Raw genomic sequence first — 16,439 nt, 5'->3', positions numbered from 1 at the left:
GCGCGCGTGCTCCCTTCCTGGGGCAGGGAGGCGGCGGCGGTGCAGCTCAGTGTGGCTGCGGTCCGGCTGCCCTGCGGCGGTGGTCGGCGACAGGCGTGGTGTCGGCGCCGCTCCTTGGCGGCGGGGCGGCGTGGTGGTGCTGGGTGGCCGTCGTCGCGACCCCGGTCCAGATCTGGGCCCGGCGGGCCCCATCTGGGTCCTAGTAGGCCGGCTCCCCAGTGTGGCCTCGTTGTCTGCGGCGCGGTGAGGAGGAGGAGGAGCGGCTCGGATGTGGGCGTCGGCGTCGACGGCGTGCCGGCAACAGCGCGAAGGCGGGAGCTTTACGGGCCCACGAGGGCTCGGCCGGGCCTGTGGGCCCATGGGCTTGGTGTGCTCCTGCTATTGCGTCCGAACGGCTACCGTCGCGGACGGTGGAGGTAGGGCCCTCCCGCGTGCCGACGATGCCGATGCCCTAGTCCCGGCTGTGATTCTTCGCCGTGTTGTCCTCACTTCGCGGTGCCGTGGTGAGACGGCGTGGGGGCCTCATGTCCGCGTTGGCGCAGGGTAGTGGTTGGTCTGGTGGCTGGATCTGGAGTTCCCGAGGTGCGGGTTGGGATCGGGGGAAACCCCTGTCGGCGTGTCCGACACCGGCGCGGTGACGCCTGTGGGCGCCACCTGACCTTTCGGGAGGGCGTCGGGGGCTACCCTTCCTTTTGCCTCGTCGTGTACCGGGGGAAACCCTTGGCAGCAGCGTCCTCATCATCGTGATCCTTCTTGGAGGTGTTGATAGGTGCCGGCGCTCCGGAGTCTTGGAGCCTAGTGGAAGATCCTGGTGGGCGAAGTGGTCGCGAGGCTTCTTCGTTTTGTTGATTCGCCGTTGTCGGCATTTGTTTCTTTGTTCTTTCTCTGTCGTTTCTTTTGGGCGTGACTGTGCTGCTTCCGCCCCAGCACCTATCCCTGTATGGTTCGGTTGGTTGCTTTGTATACAAAGCGGGGGGGAACCCTTTTTCGGCAAAGAAAAAAAAATACAATGGAGCATAATAGAACCCTTGGAAGCATCTCAGGGGGAAGTAATAGGCCCGAGAAAGCAGTAGAAGACCCGCGTGCAGGGTAGCCTGCTTATAGGCGTGCATAAAACCACATTGCACCGTGTTCCATAAGAAAGCCCTCAGTGGCACCCCCTCTGGGGCGGTGTGAAGACACTGTCAAAGCCCGCTATCTTGCTTCCTCCATATGCTCTAGATGACCAGAGAGATAAAAGCGTTCCTAGTTTTCTTTTGCTCACCCTGCATGCTTGACCAAGCATCCTGCCACCAGGCCTGGAGAGCAAGATTAGTAGGAGTGACCTTGTTTCAGTGAATGTACATTGACAGCATACAGTTTTTGTAGTTGATATCTAACTAAGACATCTCTTCCCAAATTACCAAGATTAAAAAATAGTCCCGATGGTTAGCACAGCAGACGCCAGCCAACATAATGGCCGTCCTAAAATATTGTCGTGCCCAAACATCAAATAAGCGACAACTAACTCTAATTGTTCAGGGCAAAAGACAACACAACACGTGAATTGCACGCGATCCCTGTACTTTTATTTTGGTTGCAAGATTTTCACATTCGTACAAAATTCAGAAGTTTAGATACAGAAAAATTCATCAAAAGTGCAACAAAGTCACTTCAGGTGAACGATTAAATCAACGATTTTTTCTTTTCTAATCAAACCATACAGTCTACACAAACTATTTGAGAAGCAATTGAATTAGAAATAGAAGACACAGTGAGAAACAGAACAAACACATACAGCCTGCAGGAACGTCCTGTGTCCGTCGACTCGTCGGTATTCTTCAGGTCTAGCGAATTAGCAGGATGGTTGCACGGGTAAAACTACTTGAGCTGCTGGTTGCGCTCCTATGGATCCGTCTCCAGCGAGCTTGCTAGGGTACGAAGATCCTTCTCTCCTGTGACCGTGAGTCACTCGTTGCCGGGGCTGCCATCGACCATGGCTGTAGGAGGTCACCGGGGTGGGTCTCTTCTCTATCAGATCTGAGACAAACCATACAAAATTACGAATCGCACTACAACATGAACCCCCCTATAGCAATGCATTACTATCTTGCAAGGGCTTGATCGACTATAGTGTAGCCTGCTCATAAACAGCCAAACAGGCTCGACATGCACAACCCCAGAAAAACCTCGCTGCCATGGAGGCCCGTCCCGAGCTCGCCTCGCCTCGCCGCCATATGCAGTCAAGATGAATGAATCAAAGAGAGGAGGTATTACCTGGGGGATCACATCTTCGCTGCAGTGAAGTGCCTGCCTATGTCACAGTAGCATCTACATTCAGATTTCCACAATGAAGTCTATGCAATTCTTGTTGGGTAGGCGGCGCTAGACTCAAGTTACATGTTCTAATGGCCCTGTAAATAATTAAGCATGGTAGTGAGAATGCAATATATAGAAAACAACACAAAATTAATCTAAAAATACTGCAGAGCAACAGCTTCATCATCACATTCGCTCAAAGCTAGCTAGAAATGTAAGTACAGAACTCACTGTAACCATCATTCATACTACCAACCTAAAGAACATTTTCTCTTCAGTTAGTCAAAGGTTTATGTACCGGAAAAAAAATGCAGCAAGGAAACGAAGCAGATCGTACAATCTTGCATACAAGGGCAGGGAGAGTTAGCAGGAGCAGAGGGAAACAATGTCTGTAAGAAGCTCACATTGGCGTATTGGTAGGTAGCAGGATGTCAGCGGCACCCAGGGAACAGGCCCGGAAGAGGCCACCTCAAGTGACACCGAACCACCACAGGAGGAGGAGCCCACCAGGCCCAGGCGCGAGTGGAAGCCCAACAGCAAGTTCACTGGGCCCGAGTGGGTGAGCGGCCCGCGCAAGTGAAGACCTACCTGTATTTAACCCCCGCCCCCTCCCAAGGGCTAGGGTATCCCAAAGGATCACGAACCTGGCGGCGGCGGCGGCTGATAGCTACTTTCCTCCTTCCTTCTAGATCTGGCTCGCTGAGCATGTAACTCGACTGATTTCCTGTGATTTGAGAGTGAGCACACTAGTAGTTCCTATCAATTGGTATCTAGAGCCACCTTTTCCCCACCTTCCCCCGCAAATCTGGCCCCTACCTTTCGCTCGATCATCGAGACGCGGAAGGAGAAGCAGCGGCGATTGGCCATGGACGACGAAGCCAAGAAATTCATGAGAGAGCTCTTGGGTGAGTTCTCTGGAGACATCAAGGAGTCCATCCGCGACCTGAACTCCAAGGTGGAGGCCATCCAGGAGTGGAAGCCGGAGCTCGAGGCCCGCGTCTCCGACCTGCAGGAGGCAGTCGGGGCGCTCCAACGAGCGGTGCCAGGATACCAGCCCCACGTCATCATCGACATACCCGAGCCGGCTGGCAGGGCGGCGGACAAGAACAAGGCCGCCGCGCCGATCGCTCCGATCGCACCATGGAGGCCCTCCTCCAGGCCCAATGGCCACGGCGAGCATCTGCAATCCCGGGGGCAGTTCTCAGGAACTACCCCGGGCACAGGTCAGTCACAGTGCCCGCCCGCTCCTCCGTCGCAGGCCCCCGCTCCCTCCTCACCGTTTCCGTTCACCAGCCCTCTGTCGGTTGGGGGTTACGCATCTGCTTCCGCGGGTGGGGGCAGCAGCCACACGTTTCCACCCATGGCATTTCCGCAATTCGACGGGGAAAACGCACGGCTGTGGAAGGTGATGTGCGAGCAATACTTCGCCATGTATGGGGTTGACCAGTCCTTCTGGTTGCCCATGTCCATGTTGAACTTCTCCACTACCACGGCCATTTGGCTGCACTCAGTTCAGCGCAAGGTCTCCGACCTTAATTGGGAGGGGTTTTGCGAATTCCTTTGTAGCAAGTTTGGGCGCGACCAACACCAGCAACTAGACAAACTGGTTCCGTTGCGGAGTATATCGAGCAATTTAATGCACTGATGAACCATTTGTTGTCTTACTCTGAAGCTATTCACCCCCTGTATTTTTTGACAAGGTTTGTGGAGGGTTTGCGTGACGACATCCGAGCCGTCGTGCTGATCCAGCGTCCCGTCGATCTGGAGGCGGCCGGATCACTGGCCCTGCTGCAAGAGGAGCTTGCGGAGGGCTTCCGACGTGAACGACCGCGCCGCTCCAACGCGCCGACACCCAGGGCTGCTGTCCGGACAGCACCCCTGCCGCTGCCGGCCGCTCCTCCTCGAGGTGGGGGGCTGGCTGGAGCTGAAGATCGGCATGCCCTAGAGGCCGCGCGGCCCGCCCAGGACGCGGACAAGGTTGCTGCTCTACGCGCCTACCGGCGCGCTAAAGGCCTCTGCTTCACCTGGGGCGAACGTTGGGGGCGCGATCACCACTACCCCGCCAATGTTCCCCTCCATGTCATCGAGGAGCTGCTTCAAATGCTGGAGACAGAGGACAGCAGCACCCTGCCCATCGAGGAGCAACTAAGAGGATGCTAACTGCGCAGCCATCTCGTGCCATGCGCTGGAGGGCACGGCTTCCCCAAAAGCGTTGCAGCTGCAAGGATGGCTGGGCGACACCAAGGTGCTGCTGCTCGTCGATTCGGGTAGCTCGTCTTCCTTCATCAGACACGACTTGGTCCGGGGAGAGATCCGGTCAGTCCCTCTCGCGCGCCGTCTCCGGGTGCGCGTAGCGGATGGAGGGGAGCTGGCCTACACTCACGAGGTCCCGGACTGCCCGTGGTGGAGCCACGGTCAGGAATTTCGCTGCAACCTGAAGGTTCTTCCACTACACAGCTACGACATCATCCTCGGCATGGATTGGCTAGAGAGCCACAACCCAATGCAAGTTGACTGGGAAAAGAAATATGTCGAATTCCAACACCATAGGAGCCTCATTCGCTTGCAAGGCCTACCCAGCAATGACACTTGTGCTCCCCAGTCTCGGCCCTGCAACTCCAGGCGTTGTGCAAAGAGAATGCCAGCTTGCTCATCCTCCAGTTGTGACGGGTGATTCAACAAGAGCCTCTGCCCATGCCTCCCCAAGTGGCAGAATTGCTCAGCCGCTACAAGGAAGTATTTGATGAACCAACGGGGTTGCCCCCAAAACGGGCGTGTGATCACCGCATACCCCTGCTACCAGGCGCCCAACCCTTTGCTATCCGTCCCTACCGCTACTCCCCAGCCCTCAAGACAGAAATCGAGCGACAAGTGCCTGACCTCCTGCGGAAAGGGATCATACAGATCAGTCAAAGCCCCTTTTCCTCACCCGTGGTCCTGGTGCGCAAGAAGGACCTGACTTGGCGCTTGTGCGTTGATTACCGGCGTCTCAACGCCCTGACATGCAAGACAACCTTCCCAATCCTAGTCACTGACGAGCTCTTGGATGAGCTATCTGGTTCACGCTGGTTCTCTAAGTTGGACCTCCGTTCGGGGTACCATCAAATCCGGTTGGCAGAAGGCGAGGCACCGAAGACGGCCTTCCAGACACACAGCGGGCACTACGAATACAGAGTCATATCCTTCGGGCTTGCCTATACACCAGCTACCTTCCAGGGAGCGATGAATGTCACCCTATCACCTGTGTCCCGCAAATGTGTGCTCGTCTTCTTCGACGACATCCTGGTATTCAGTGCTACCTTTGAAGATCACATGAGAGACTTGGAAGAGGTGCTCGGGCTGTTAAAGAAAGATCAATGGCAAGTGAATGAATCCAAATGCCTGTTTGCGCAACAGCAACTGACGTACTTGGGCCACCACATCAGCGCGGAAGGGGTTGAAGGAAATATGCCCTAGAGGCAATAATAAAGTTATTATTTATTTCCTTATATCATGATAAATGTTTATTATTCATGCTAGAATTGTGTTAACCGGAAACATAATACATGTGTGAATATATAGACAAACAGAGTGTCACTAGTATGCCTCTATTTGACTAGCTCGTTAATCAAAGATGGTTATGTTTCCTAGCCATAGACATAAGTTGTCATTGGATTAACGAGATCACCTCATTAGGAGAATGACGTGATTGACTTGACCCATTCCGTTAGCTTAGCACTCGATCGTTTAGTATGTTGCTATTGCTTTCTTCATGACTTATACATGTTCCTATGACTATGAGATTATGCAACTCCCGTTTACCGGAGGAACACTTTGTGTGCTACCAAACGTCACAACGTAAATGGGTGATTATAAAGGTGCTCTACAGGTGTCTCCAAAGTTACTTGTTGGGTTGGCGTATTTCGAGATTAGGATTTGTCACTCCAATTGTCGGAGAGGTATCTCTGGGCCCACTCGGTAATGCACATCACTATAAGCCTTGCAAGCATTGTGACTAATGAGTTAGTTGCGGGATGATGTGTTACGGAACGAGTAAAGAGACTTGCCGGTAACGAGATTGAACTAGGTATCGAGATACCGACGATCAAATCTCGGGCAAGTAACATACCGGTGACAAAGGGAACAACGTATGTTGTTATGCGGTCTGACCGATAAAGATCTTCGTAGAATATGTGGGAGCCAATATGGGCATCCAGGTCCCGCTATTGGTTATTGACCGGAGACGTGTCTCGGTCATGTCTACATAGTTCTCGAACCCGTAGGGTCCGCACGCTTAACGTTACGATGACAATTTTATTGAGTTTTGATGTACCGAAGGAGTTCGGAGTCCCGGATGAGATCGGGGATATGACGAGGAGTCTCGAAATGGTCGAGACGTAAAAATCGATATATTGGACGACTATATTCGGACTTCGGAAAGGTTCCGAGTGATTCGGGTATTTTTCGGAGTACCGGAGAGTTACGGGAATTCGTATTGGGCCTTAATGGGCCATGCGGGAAAGGAGAGAAAGGCCTCAAAAGGTGGCCGCACCCCTCCCCATGGTCTGGTCCGAATTGGACTAGGGAAGGGGGGCGCACCCTTCCTTCTTTCTCCTTCCCCCTTCCCTTCTTCTACTCCCACAAGGAAAGGAGGAGTCCTACTCCCGGTGGGAGTAGGACTCCCCCCTATGGCGCGCCTCTCCCCTTGGCCGGCTGCCTCCCCCTTGCTCCTTTATATACGGGGGTAGGGGGGCACCCCAGAGACACAACAATTGATCCTTGAGATCTCTTAGCCGTGTGCGGTGCCCCCCTCCACCATATTACACCTCGATAATACCGTTGCGGAGCTTAGGCGAAGCCCTGCGTCGGTGGAACATCATCATCGTCACCACGCCGTCGTGCTGACGAAACTCTCCCTCAACACTCGGCTGGATCGGAGTTCGAGGGACGTCATCGAGCTGAACGTGTGTAGAACTCGGAGGTGCCGTACGTTCGGTACTTGATCGGTCGGATCGTGAAGACGTACGACTACATCAACCACGTTGTGATAACGCTTCCGCTGTCGGTCTACGAGGGTACGTGGACAACACTCTCCCCTCTCGTTGCTATGCATCACCATGATCTTGCGTGTGCGTAGGATTTTTTTTTTGAAATTACTACGTTCCCCAACAGTGGTATTAGAGCCAGGTTTTATGCGTTGATGCTATGCACGAGTAGAACACAAGTGAGTTGTGGGCGATATAAGTCATACTGCTTACCAGCATGTCATACTTTGGTTCAGCGGTATTGTGAGATGAAGCGGCCCGGACCGACATTACGCGTACGCTTACGCGAGACTGGTTTCACCGTTGCGAGCACTCATTGCTTAAAGGTGACTGGCGGGTGTCTGTCTCTCTCACTTTAGTTGAATCGAGTGTGGCTACGCCCGCTTGCGAAGGTTAAGACAACACCAACTTGACAAACTATCGTTGTGGTTTTGATGCGTAGGTAAGAACGGTTCTTGCTAAGCCCGTAGCAGCCACGTAAAACTTGCAACAACAAAGTAGAGGACGTCTAACTTGTTTTTGCAGGGCATGTTGTGATGTGATATGGTCAAGACATGATGTGATATGATTTGTTGTATGAGATGATCATGTTTTGTAACCGAGTTATCGGCAACTGGCAGGAGCCATATGGTTGTCGTTTTATTGTATGCAATGCAATCGCCATGTAATGCTTTACTTTATCACTAAGCGGTAGCGATAGTCGTAGAAGCATAAGATTGACGAGACGCCAACGATGCTACGATGGAGATCAAGGTGTCGCGCCGGTGACGATGGTGATCATGATGGTGCTTCGGAGATGGAGATCACAAGCACGGTGCTTCGGAGATGGAGATCACAAGCACAAGATGATGGCCATATCATATCACTTATATTGATTGCATGTGATGTTAATCCTTTATGCATCTTATCTTGCTTTGTTTGACGGTAGCATTATAAGATGATCCTTCACTAAATTATCAAAGTATAAGTGTTCTCCCTGAGTATGCACCGTTGCGAAAGTTCTTCGTGCCGAGACACCATGTGATGATCGGGTGTGATAGGCTCTACGTTCAAATACAACGGGTGCAAAACAGTTGCACACGCGGAATGCCCAGGTTAAACTTGACGAGCCTAGCATATAACAGATATGGCCTCGGAACACGGAGACCGAAAGGTCGAGCGTGAATCATATAGTAGATATGATCAACATAGTGATGTTCACCATTGAAACTACTCCATCTCACGTGATGATCGGACATGGTTTAGTTGATATGGATCACGTGATCACTTAGAGGATTAGAGGGATGTCAATCTAAGTGGGAGTTCTTAAGTAATATGATTAATTGAACTTAAATTTATCATGAACTTAGTCCTGATAGTATTTTGCAAATTATGTTGTAGATCAATAGCTCGCGTTGTTGCTTCCCTGTGTTTATTTTTGATATGTTCCTAGAGAAAAATTATGTTGAAAGATGTTAGTACCAAAGATGCGGATTGGATCCGTGATCTGAGGATTATCCTCATTGCTGCACAGAAAAATTATGTCCTTGATGCACCGCTAGGTGACAGACCAATTGCAGGAGCAGATGCAGACGTTATGAACGTTTGGCTAGCTCAATATGATGACTACTTGATAGTTTAGTGCACATTCTTAACGGCTTAGAATCGGGACTTCAAAGACGTTTTGAACGTCATGGACCATATGAGATGTTCCAGGAGTTGAAGTTAATATTTCAAGCAAATACCCGAGTTGAGAGATATGAAGTCTTCAACAAGTTCTATAGCTAAAAGATGGAGGAGAATCGCTCAACTAGTGAGCATGTGCTCATATTGTCTGGGTACTACAATCGCTTGAATCAAGTGGGAGTTTATCTTTCAGATAAAATAGTGATTGACAGAATTCTCTAGTCACCATCACCAAGTTAATAGAACTTCGTGATGAACTATAGTATGCAAGGGATGACGAAAGTAATTCCCGAGCTCTTCGTGATGCTGAAATCGATGAAGGTAGAAATCAAGAAAAACATCAAGTGTTGATGGTTGACGAGACCACTTCAAGTGTTGATGGTTGACGAGACCACTAGTTTCAAGAAAAGGGCAAAGGGATAGAAGGGGAACTTCAAGAAGAACGGCAAGCAAGTTGCTGCTCAAGTGAAGAAGCCTAAGTCTGGTCCTAAGCCTGAGACTAAGTGCTTCTACTGCAAAGGGACTGGTCACTAGAAGAGGAACTACCCCAACTATTTGGTGGATAAGAAGGATGGCAAAGTGAACAAAGGTATATTTGATATACAGATTATTGATGTGTACTTTACTAGTGTTTATAGCAACCCCTCGGTAATTGATACTGGTTCAGTTGCTAAGAGTAGTAACTCGAAACGGGAGTTGCAGAATAAACAGAGACTAGTAAAAGTGAACAAAGGTATATTTGATATACATATTATTGATGTGTACTTTACTAGCGTTTATAGCAACCCTTCGGTAATTGATACTGGTGCAGTTGCTAAAGAGTAGTAACTCGAAAACGGGAGTTGCAGAATAAACAGAGACTAGTAAAAGGCAAGGTGACGATGTGTGTTGGAAGTAGTTCCAAGATTGATATGATCATCATCGCACACTCCCTGTACTTTCGGGATTAGTGTTGAAACTAAATAAGTGTTATTTGGTGTTTGCGTTGAGCATGAATATGATTTGATCATGTTTATTGCAATACGGTTATTCATTTATGTTAGAGAACAATTGTTGTTCTGTTTACATGAATAAAACCTTCTGTGGTCATACACGCCAACGAAAATGGTTTGTTGGATCTCGATCGTAGTGATACACATATTCATAATATTGAAGCCAAAAGATGCAAAGTTAATAATGATAGTGCAACTTATTTGTGGCACTGCCGTTTAGGTCATATTGGTGTAAAGCGCATGAAGAAACTCCATACTGATGGGATTTTGGAATCACTTGATGCTTGCGAACCATGCCTCATGGGCAAGATGACTAAAACGCCGTTCTCCGGAACTATGGAGAGAGCAACAGATTTGTTGGAAATCATACATACAGATGTATGTGGTCCGATGAATATTGAGGCTCGTAGTAGGTATCATTATTTTCTGACCTTCACAGATGATTTGAGCAGATATGGGTATATCTACTTGATGAAACATAAGTCTGAAGCATTTGAAAAGTTCAAAGAATTTCAGAGTGAAGTAGAAAATCATCGTGACGAAAAAATAAGGTTTCTATGATTTGATCGCGGAGACAAATATTTGAGTTACGAGTTTGGTCTTCAGTTAAAACAATGTGGAATAGTTTCACAAATTCGTGCCACCTGGAACACCACAGCATAATGGTGTGTCCGAACGTCATAACCGTACTTCATTGGATATAGTGCAATCTATGATGTTTCTTACCAATTTGCCACTATCGTTTTGGGGTTATGCATTAGAGACAGCTGCATTCACGTTAAATAGGGCACCATCAAAATCCGTTGAGACGACGCCTTATGAATTGAGGTTTAGCAAGAAACCAAAGTTGTCGTTTCTTAAAATTTTGGGGTTGCGATGCTTATGTGAAAAAGTTTCATCCTGATAAGCTCAAACCCAAATCGGAGAAATGTGTCTTCACAGGATACCCAAAGGAGACTGTCGGGTATACCTTCTATCACAGATCCGAAGGCAAAAACTTTTGTTGCTAAATTCGGAAATTTTCTAGAGAAGGAGTTTCTCTCGAAAGAAGTGAGTGGGAGGAAAGTAGAACTTGATGAGGTAACTATACCTGCTCCCTTATTGGAAAGTAGTTCATCACTGAAACCAGTTTCTGAGACACCTACACCAATTAGTGAGGAAGTTAATGATGATGATCATGAAACTTCAGATCAAGTTATTACTAAACCTCGTAGATGAACCAGAGTAAGATCCGCACCAGAGTGGTACGGTAATCCTGTTCTGGAGGTTATGTTACTAGACCATGACGAACCTACGAACTATGAAGAAGCGATGGTGAGCCCAAATTCCGCAAAATGGCTTGAGGCCATGAAATCTGAGATGGGATCCATGTATGAGAACAAAGTATGGACTTTGGTTGACTTGCCCAATGATCGGCAAGCCAGTGAAAATAAATGGATCTTCAAGAAGAAGACTGACGCTGATGGTAATGTTACTGTCTATAAAGCTCGACTTGTTGCGAAAGGTTTTCGACAAGTTCAAGGGATTGACTACGATGAGACCTTCTCACCCGTAGCGATGCTTAAGTCTGTCCGAATCATGTTAGCAATTGCCGCATTTTATGATTATGAAATTTGGCAAATGGATGTCAAAACTGCATTCCTGAATGGATTTTTGGAAGAAGAGTTGTATATGATGCAACCAGAAGGTTTTGTCGATCCAAAGGGAGCTAACAAAGTGTGCAAGCTCCAGCGATCCATTTATGGACTGGTGCAAGCCTCTCGGAGTTGGAATAAATGCTTTGATAGTGTGATCAAAGCATTTGGTTTTATACAGACTTTTGGAGAAGCCTGTATTTACAAGAAAGTGAGTGGGAGCTCTGTAGCATTTCTGATATTATATGTGGATGACATATTACTGATTGGAAATGATATAGAATTTCTGGATAGCATAAAGGGATACTTGAATAAGAGTTTTTCAATGAAAGACCTCGGTGAAGCTGCGTATATATTGGGCATCAAGATCTATAGAGATAGATCAAGACGCTTAATTGGACTTTCACAAAGCACATACCTCAACAAGATTTTGAAGTAGTTCAAAATAGAACAGTCAAAGAAAGAGTTCTTGCCTGTGTTACAAGGTGTGAAATTGAGTAAGACTCAAAACCCGACCACGGCAGAAGATAGAATAAGAATGAAAGTCATTCCCTATGCCTCGGCCATAGGTTCTATAAAGTATGCCATGCTGTGTATCAGATCTATTGTATACCCTACACTGATTTTGGCAAGGGAGTACAATAGTGATCTAGGAGTAGATCACTAGACAGCGGTCAAAATTATCCTTACTGGAATAAGGATATGTTTCTCGATTATGGAAGTGCCAAAAGGCTCGTCGTAAAAGGTTACGTCAATGCAAGTTTTGACACTAATCTAGATAACTCTAAGTCTCGGTCTAGATACATATTGAAAGTGGGAGCAATTAGCTAGTGTAGCTCCATGCAGAGCATTGTAGACATAGAAATTTGCAAAATACTTACGGATCTGAATATGACAGACCCGTTGACTAAAATTATCTCACAAGCAAAACATGATTACACCTTAGTACTCTTTGGGTGTTAATCACATAGCGATGTGAACTAGATTACTGACTCTAGTAAACCCTTTGGGTGATGGTCACATGACGATGTGAACTATGGGTGTTAATCACATGGTGATGTGAACTATTGATGTTAAATCACATGGCGATGTGAACTAGATTATTGACTCTAGTGCAAGTGGGAGACTGAAGGAAATATGCCCTAGAGGCAATAATAAAGTTATTATTTATTTCCTTATATCATGGTAAATGTTTATTATTCATGCTAGAATTGTATTAACCGGAAACATAATACATGTGTGAATATATAGACAAACAGAGTGTCACTAGTATGCCTCTACTTGACTAGCTCGTTAATCAAAGATGGTTATGTTTCCTAGCCATAGACATAAGTTGTCATTTGATTAACGAGATCACCTCATTAGGAGAATGACGTGATTGACTTGACCCATTCCGTTAGCTTAGCACTCGATCGTTTAGTATGTTGCTATTGCTTTCTTCATGACTTATACATGTTCCTATGTCTATGAGATTATGCAACTCCCGTTTACCGGAGGAACACTTTGTGTGCTACCAAACGTCACAACGTAAATGGGTGATTATAAAGGTGCTCTACAGGTGTCTCCAAAGGTACTTGTTGGGTTGGCGTATTTCGAGATTAGGATTTGTCACTCCAATTGTCGGAGAGGTATCTCTGGGCCCACTCGGTAATGCACATCACTATAAGCCTTGCAAGCATTGTGACTAATGAGTTAGTTGCGGGATGATGTGTTACGGAACGAGTAAAGAGACTTGCCGGTAATGAGATTGAACTAGGTATCGAGATACCGACGATCAAATCTCGGGCAAGTAACATACCGGTGACAAAGGGAACAACGTATGTTCTTATGCGGTCTGACCGATAAAGATCTTCGTAGAATATGTGGGAGCCAATATGGGCATCCAGGTCCCGCTATTGGTTATTGACCGGAGACGTGTCTCGGTCATATCTACATAGTTCTCGAACCCGTAGGGTCCGCATGCTTAACGTTACGATGACAGTTTTATTGAGTTTTGATGTACCGAAGGAGTTCGGAGTCCCGGATGAGATCGGGGATATGACGAGGAGTCTCGAAATGGTCGAGACGTAAAATCGATATATTGGACGACTATATTCGGACTTCGGAAAGGTTCCGAGTGATTTGGGTATTTTTCGGAGTACCGGAGAGTTACGGGAATTCGTATTGGGCCTTAATGGGCCATACGGGAAAGGAGAGAAAGGCCTCAAAAGGTGGCCGCACCCCTCCCCATGGTCTGGTCCGAATTGGACTAGGGAAGGGGGGGCGCACCCTTCCTTCTTTCTCCTTCCCCCTTCCCTTCTTCTACTCCCACAAGGAAAGGAGGAGTCCTACTCCCGGTGGGAGTAGGACTCCCCCCTATGGCGCGCCTCTCCCCTTGGCCGGCTGCCTCCCCCTTGCTCCTTTATATACGGGGGCAGGGGGCACCCCAGAGACACAACAATTGATCCTTGAGATCTCTTAGCCGTGTGCGGTGCCCCCCTCCACCCTATTACACCTCGATAATACCGTTGCGGAGCTTAGGCGAAGCCCTGCGTCGGTGGAACATCATCATCGTCACCACGCCGTCGTGCTGACGAAACTCTCCCTCAACACTCGGCTGGATCGGAGTACGAGGGACGTCATCGAGCTGAACGTGTGTAGAACTCGGAGGTGCCGTACGTTCGGTACTTGATAGGTCGGATCGTGAAGACGTACGACTACATCAACCGCGTTGTGATAACGCTTCCACTGTCGGTCTACGAGGGTACGTGGACAACACTCTCCCCTCTCGTTGCTATGCATCACCATGATCTTGCGTGTGCGTAGGAATTTTTTTTGAAATTACTACGTTCCCCAACAGGGGTGGCGACCGAGGAGAGCAAGATTGCAACCGTACGCGACTGGCCAGTGCCCGAAATAGCCGAAACAGTGAAGGAACTCAGGGGCTTCCTGGGGCTCGCCGGTTACTACAGGAAGTTTGTTCGCCACTTTGGTTTGATCTGCAAACCCCTGACACAACTGCTGCGAAAAGGGTCGCTCTTCATTTGGACAGACGAAGGTCAACAGGCATTCACAGCCCGTAAGGAAGCTCTGATCTCGGCCCCGGTGCTGGCCCTTCCCAACTTCAGCAAAACCTTCATGGTCGAGACCGACGCGTGTGACAAGGGGATTTGAGCAGTGCTACAGCAGGATGGCCACCCCATTGCATTCCTTAGCAAGGCCCTGGGTCCGAAGGCGGCAGGCCTCTCCACTTACGAGGAGTGCATGGCAATTCTGCAGGCCGTTGACCAATGGCGTCACTATCTGCAGATGGCTGAATTCGTGACCAAAACAGACCAAAAAAGTTTAGTGCACCTCGAAGAGCAACGCTTGTCAACGGTCTGGCAACACAAGGCATTCACCAAGTTGCTCGGCCTGCAATACCGGATCTGCTACAAGAAAGGAGAGGATAACAAGGTGGCTGACGCCCTTTCTCGCCGCCACCATGATCGCCAAGAGGATGTTCTAGCTATCACAGAATGCAAGCCCGCATGGTCGACAGAGGTACAACAAGGGTACGCAGAGGATGCCCAATGCCAGAAACTTCTCGCCAGCTTGGCCACGGCACCACAACAAGGGGCCTTCACCCTGCAACAAGGGCTGCTGCGCTACAAAGGGAAACTGTGGCTGGGGCAGAACCGTGCGCTGCAGACCAAGGTCACCTCAGCCCTGCACGACGCAGCGGCAGGGGGGCATTCAGGTTTTCCAGTCACCCTGGCGCGAGTCAAGCAACACTTCGCCTAGCCAGGCATGCGTCGCACTATCAGGGAGTTCGTCCGCACCTGCTCCACGTGCCAGCAAGCTAAACCCGACAGATCCCGCTACCCTGGACTACTACAACCCCTGCCAATATCAAATCAGCCTTGGGAGCTCGCCACTATGGACTTCATCGACGGCTTGCCCCCGTCCGGCCGGCATAACTGCATCATGGTGGTCGTCGATAAGTTGACCAAGTATGCCCATTTCGTGCCTCTCATGCACCCCTTCACCGCACAAACAGTGGCTCAGCAGTTCATGGATCACATTTACAAGCATCACGGAATGCCTAGGTACGCCGTTTCCGACCGTGACCCTCTCTTCACCAGCCGGTTCTGGCAGCATCTCTTCAAGATTACGGGAACGGAGCTTCTTCTGAGCACGGCTCGACACCCTCAAACGGACAGGCAGACGGAGCGCGTCAACCAATGCCTTGAAACATTCTTGTGTTGCTACTCACAAGCATCCCCGCAACAGTGGTCCAAGTGGTTGTCGCTCGCAGAGTTCTGGTATAACACCATCACACATTCAAGCCTGGGCAAGTCGCCATTCGCGGTGTTGTACGGGAGAGAACCTCGCCCCCTGGGATTGGTTGCTGAGGTGTGACGCACGGATAATTAAGCTATAGTAATCCCACGTTAACGATGCCATGTCACCCCGTTTACTGTTGCTAATCTCGCGTTAGTTCAGAACCGATCCAAATTCATATTTGAATTAAAGTCGAAACAATTAAAGTTTTCAAAAGTCAAAACTAAATTGTTCCTAATGTGTCGAATAATCCATAATAAATGTAGGTGAAGAAATCAACTTTTAATAAAATACTTAAATGCACTAAATAAACTAAAACAGCGATACAACAATTATCTAAAATGCTTTTTAAAATAATAAGCAAATGCAAAATACTTTGTTTAAAGTGCCGAAATATTTGGGGCTGTGACCTATTTAATAACACCAAATGAGTTGTCGCTTTTAAATTTTTATAAAACTAAAATAAAAGGAAACAGAAAAGTAATAGAATAAAAAAAAGAAGAAAACAGAACATAAAAAAAGGA

At 48.5% G+C, this 16,439-nt stretch overlaps 1 protein-coding gene across 1 annotated transcript; it reads left to right on the top strand.

The window, feature by feature from the left end:
• The first annotated feature begins 3,391 nt into the window (after nt 1–3,391).
• LOC123164739 (uncharacterized) lies at nt 3,392–4,899 on the top strand. The gene is made up of 2 exons (XM_044582289.1): nt 3,392–3,521; nt 3,999–4,899. Exons 1-2 carry the CDS (start codon nt 3,439–3,441, stop codon nt 4,456–4,458), a joined length of 543 nt encoding a protein of 180 aa, XP_044438224.1. The 5' UTR covers nt 3,392–3,438; the 3' UTR covers nt 4,459–4,899.
• The last annotated feature ends 11,540 nt before the right edge of the window (nt 4,900–16,439 follow it).

The sequence above is a fragment of the Triticum aestivum genome, chromosome 1D (genome assembly GCF_018294505.1).
Source record: "Triticum aestivum cultivar Chinese Spring chromosome 1D, IWGSC CS RefSeq v2.1, whole genome shotgun sequence".
NCBI lineage: Eukaryota > Viridiplantae > Streptophyta > Magnoliopsida > Poales > Poaceae > Triticum > Triticum aestivum.
This window is presented reverse-complemented; position numbering and strand designations above follow the sequence as displayed.

Coding starts and splice junctions, on each gene's coding strand:
- LOC123164739 (XM_044582289.1), top strand. CDS start 3,439: ATGGAGGCCCTCCTCCAGGCCCAATGGCCACGGCGAGCATCTGCAATC. Junction 3,522..3,998: donor AGGAACTACCCCGGGCACAG/GTCAGTCACAGT, acceptor TTTTTTGACAAG/GTTTGTGGAGGGTTTGCGTG.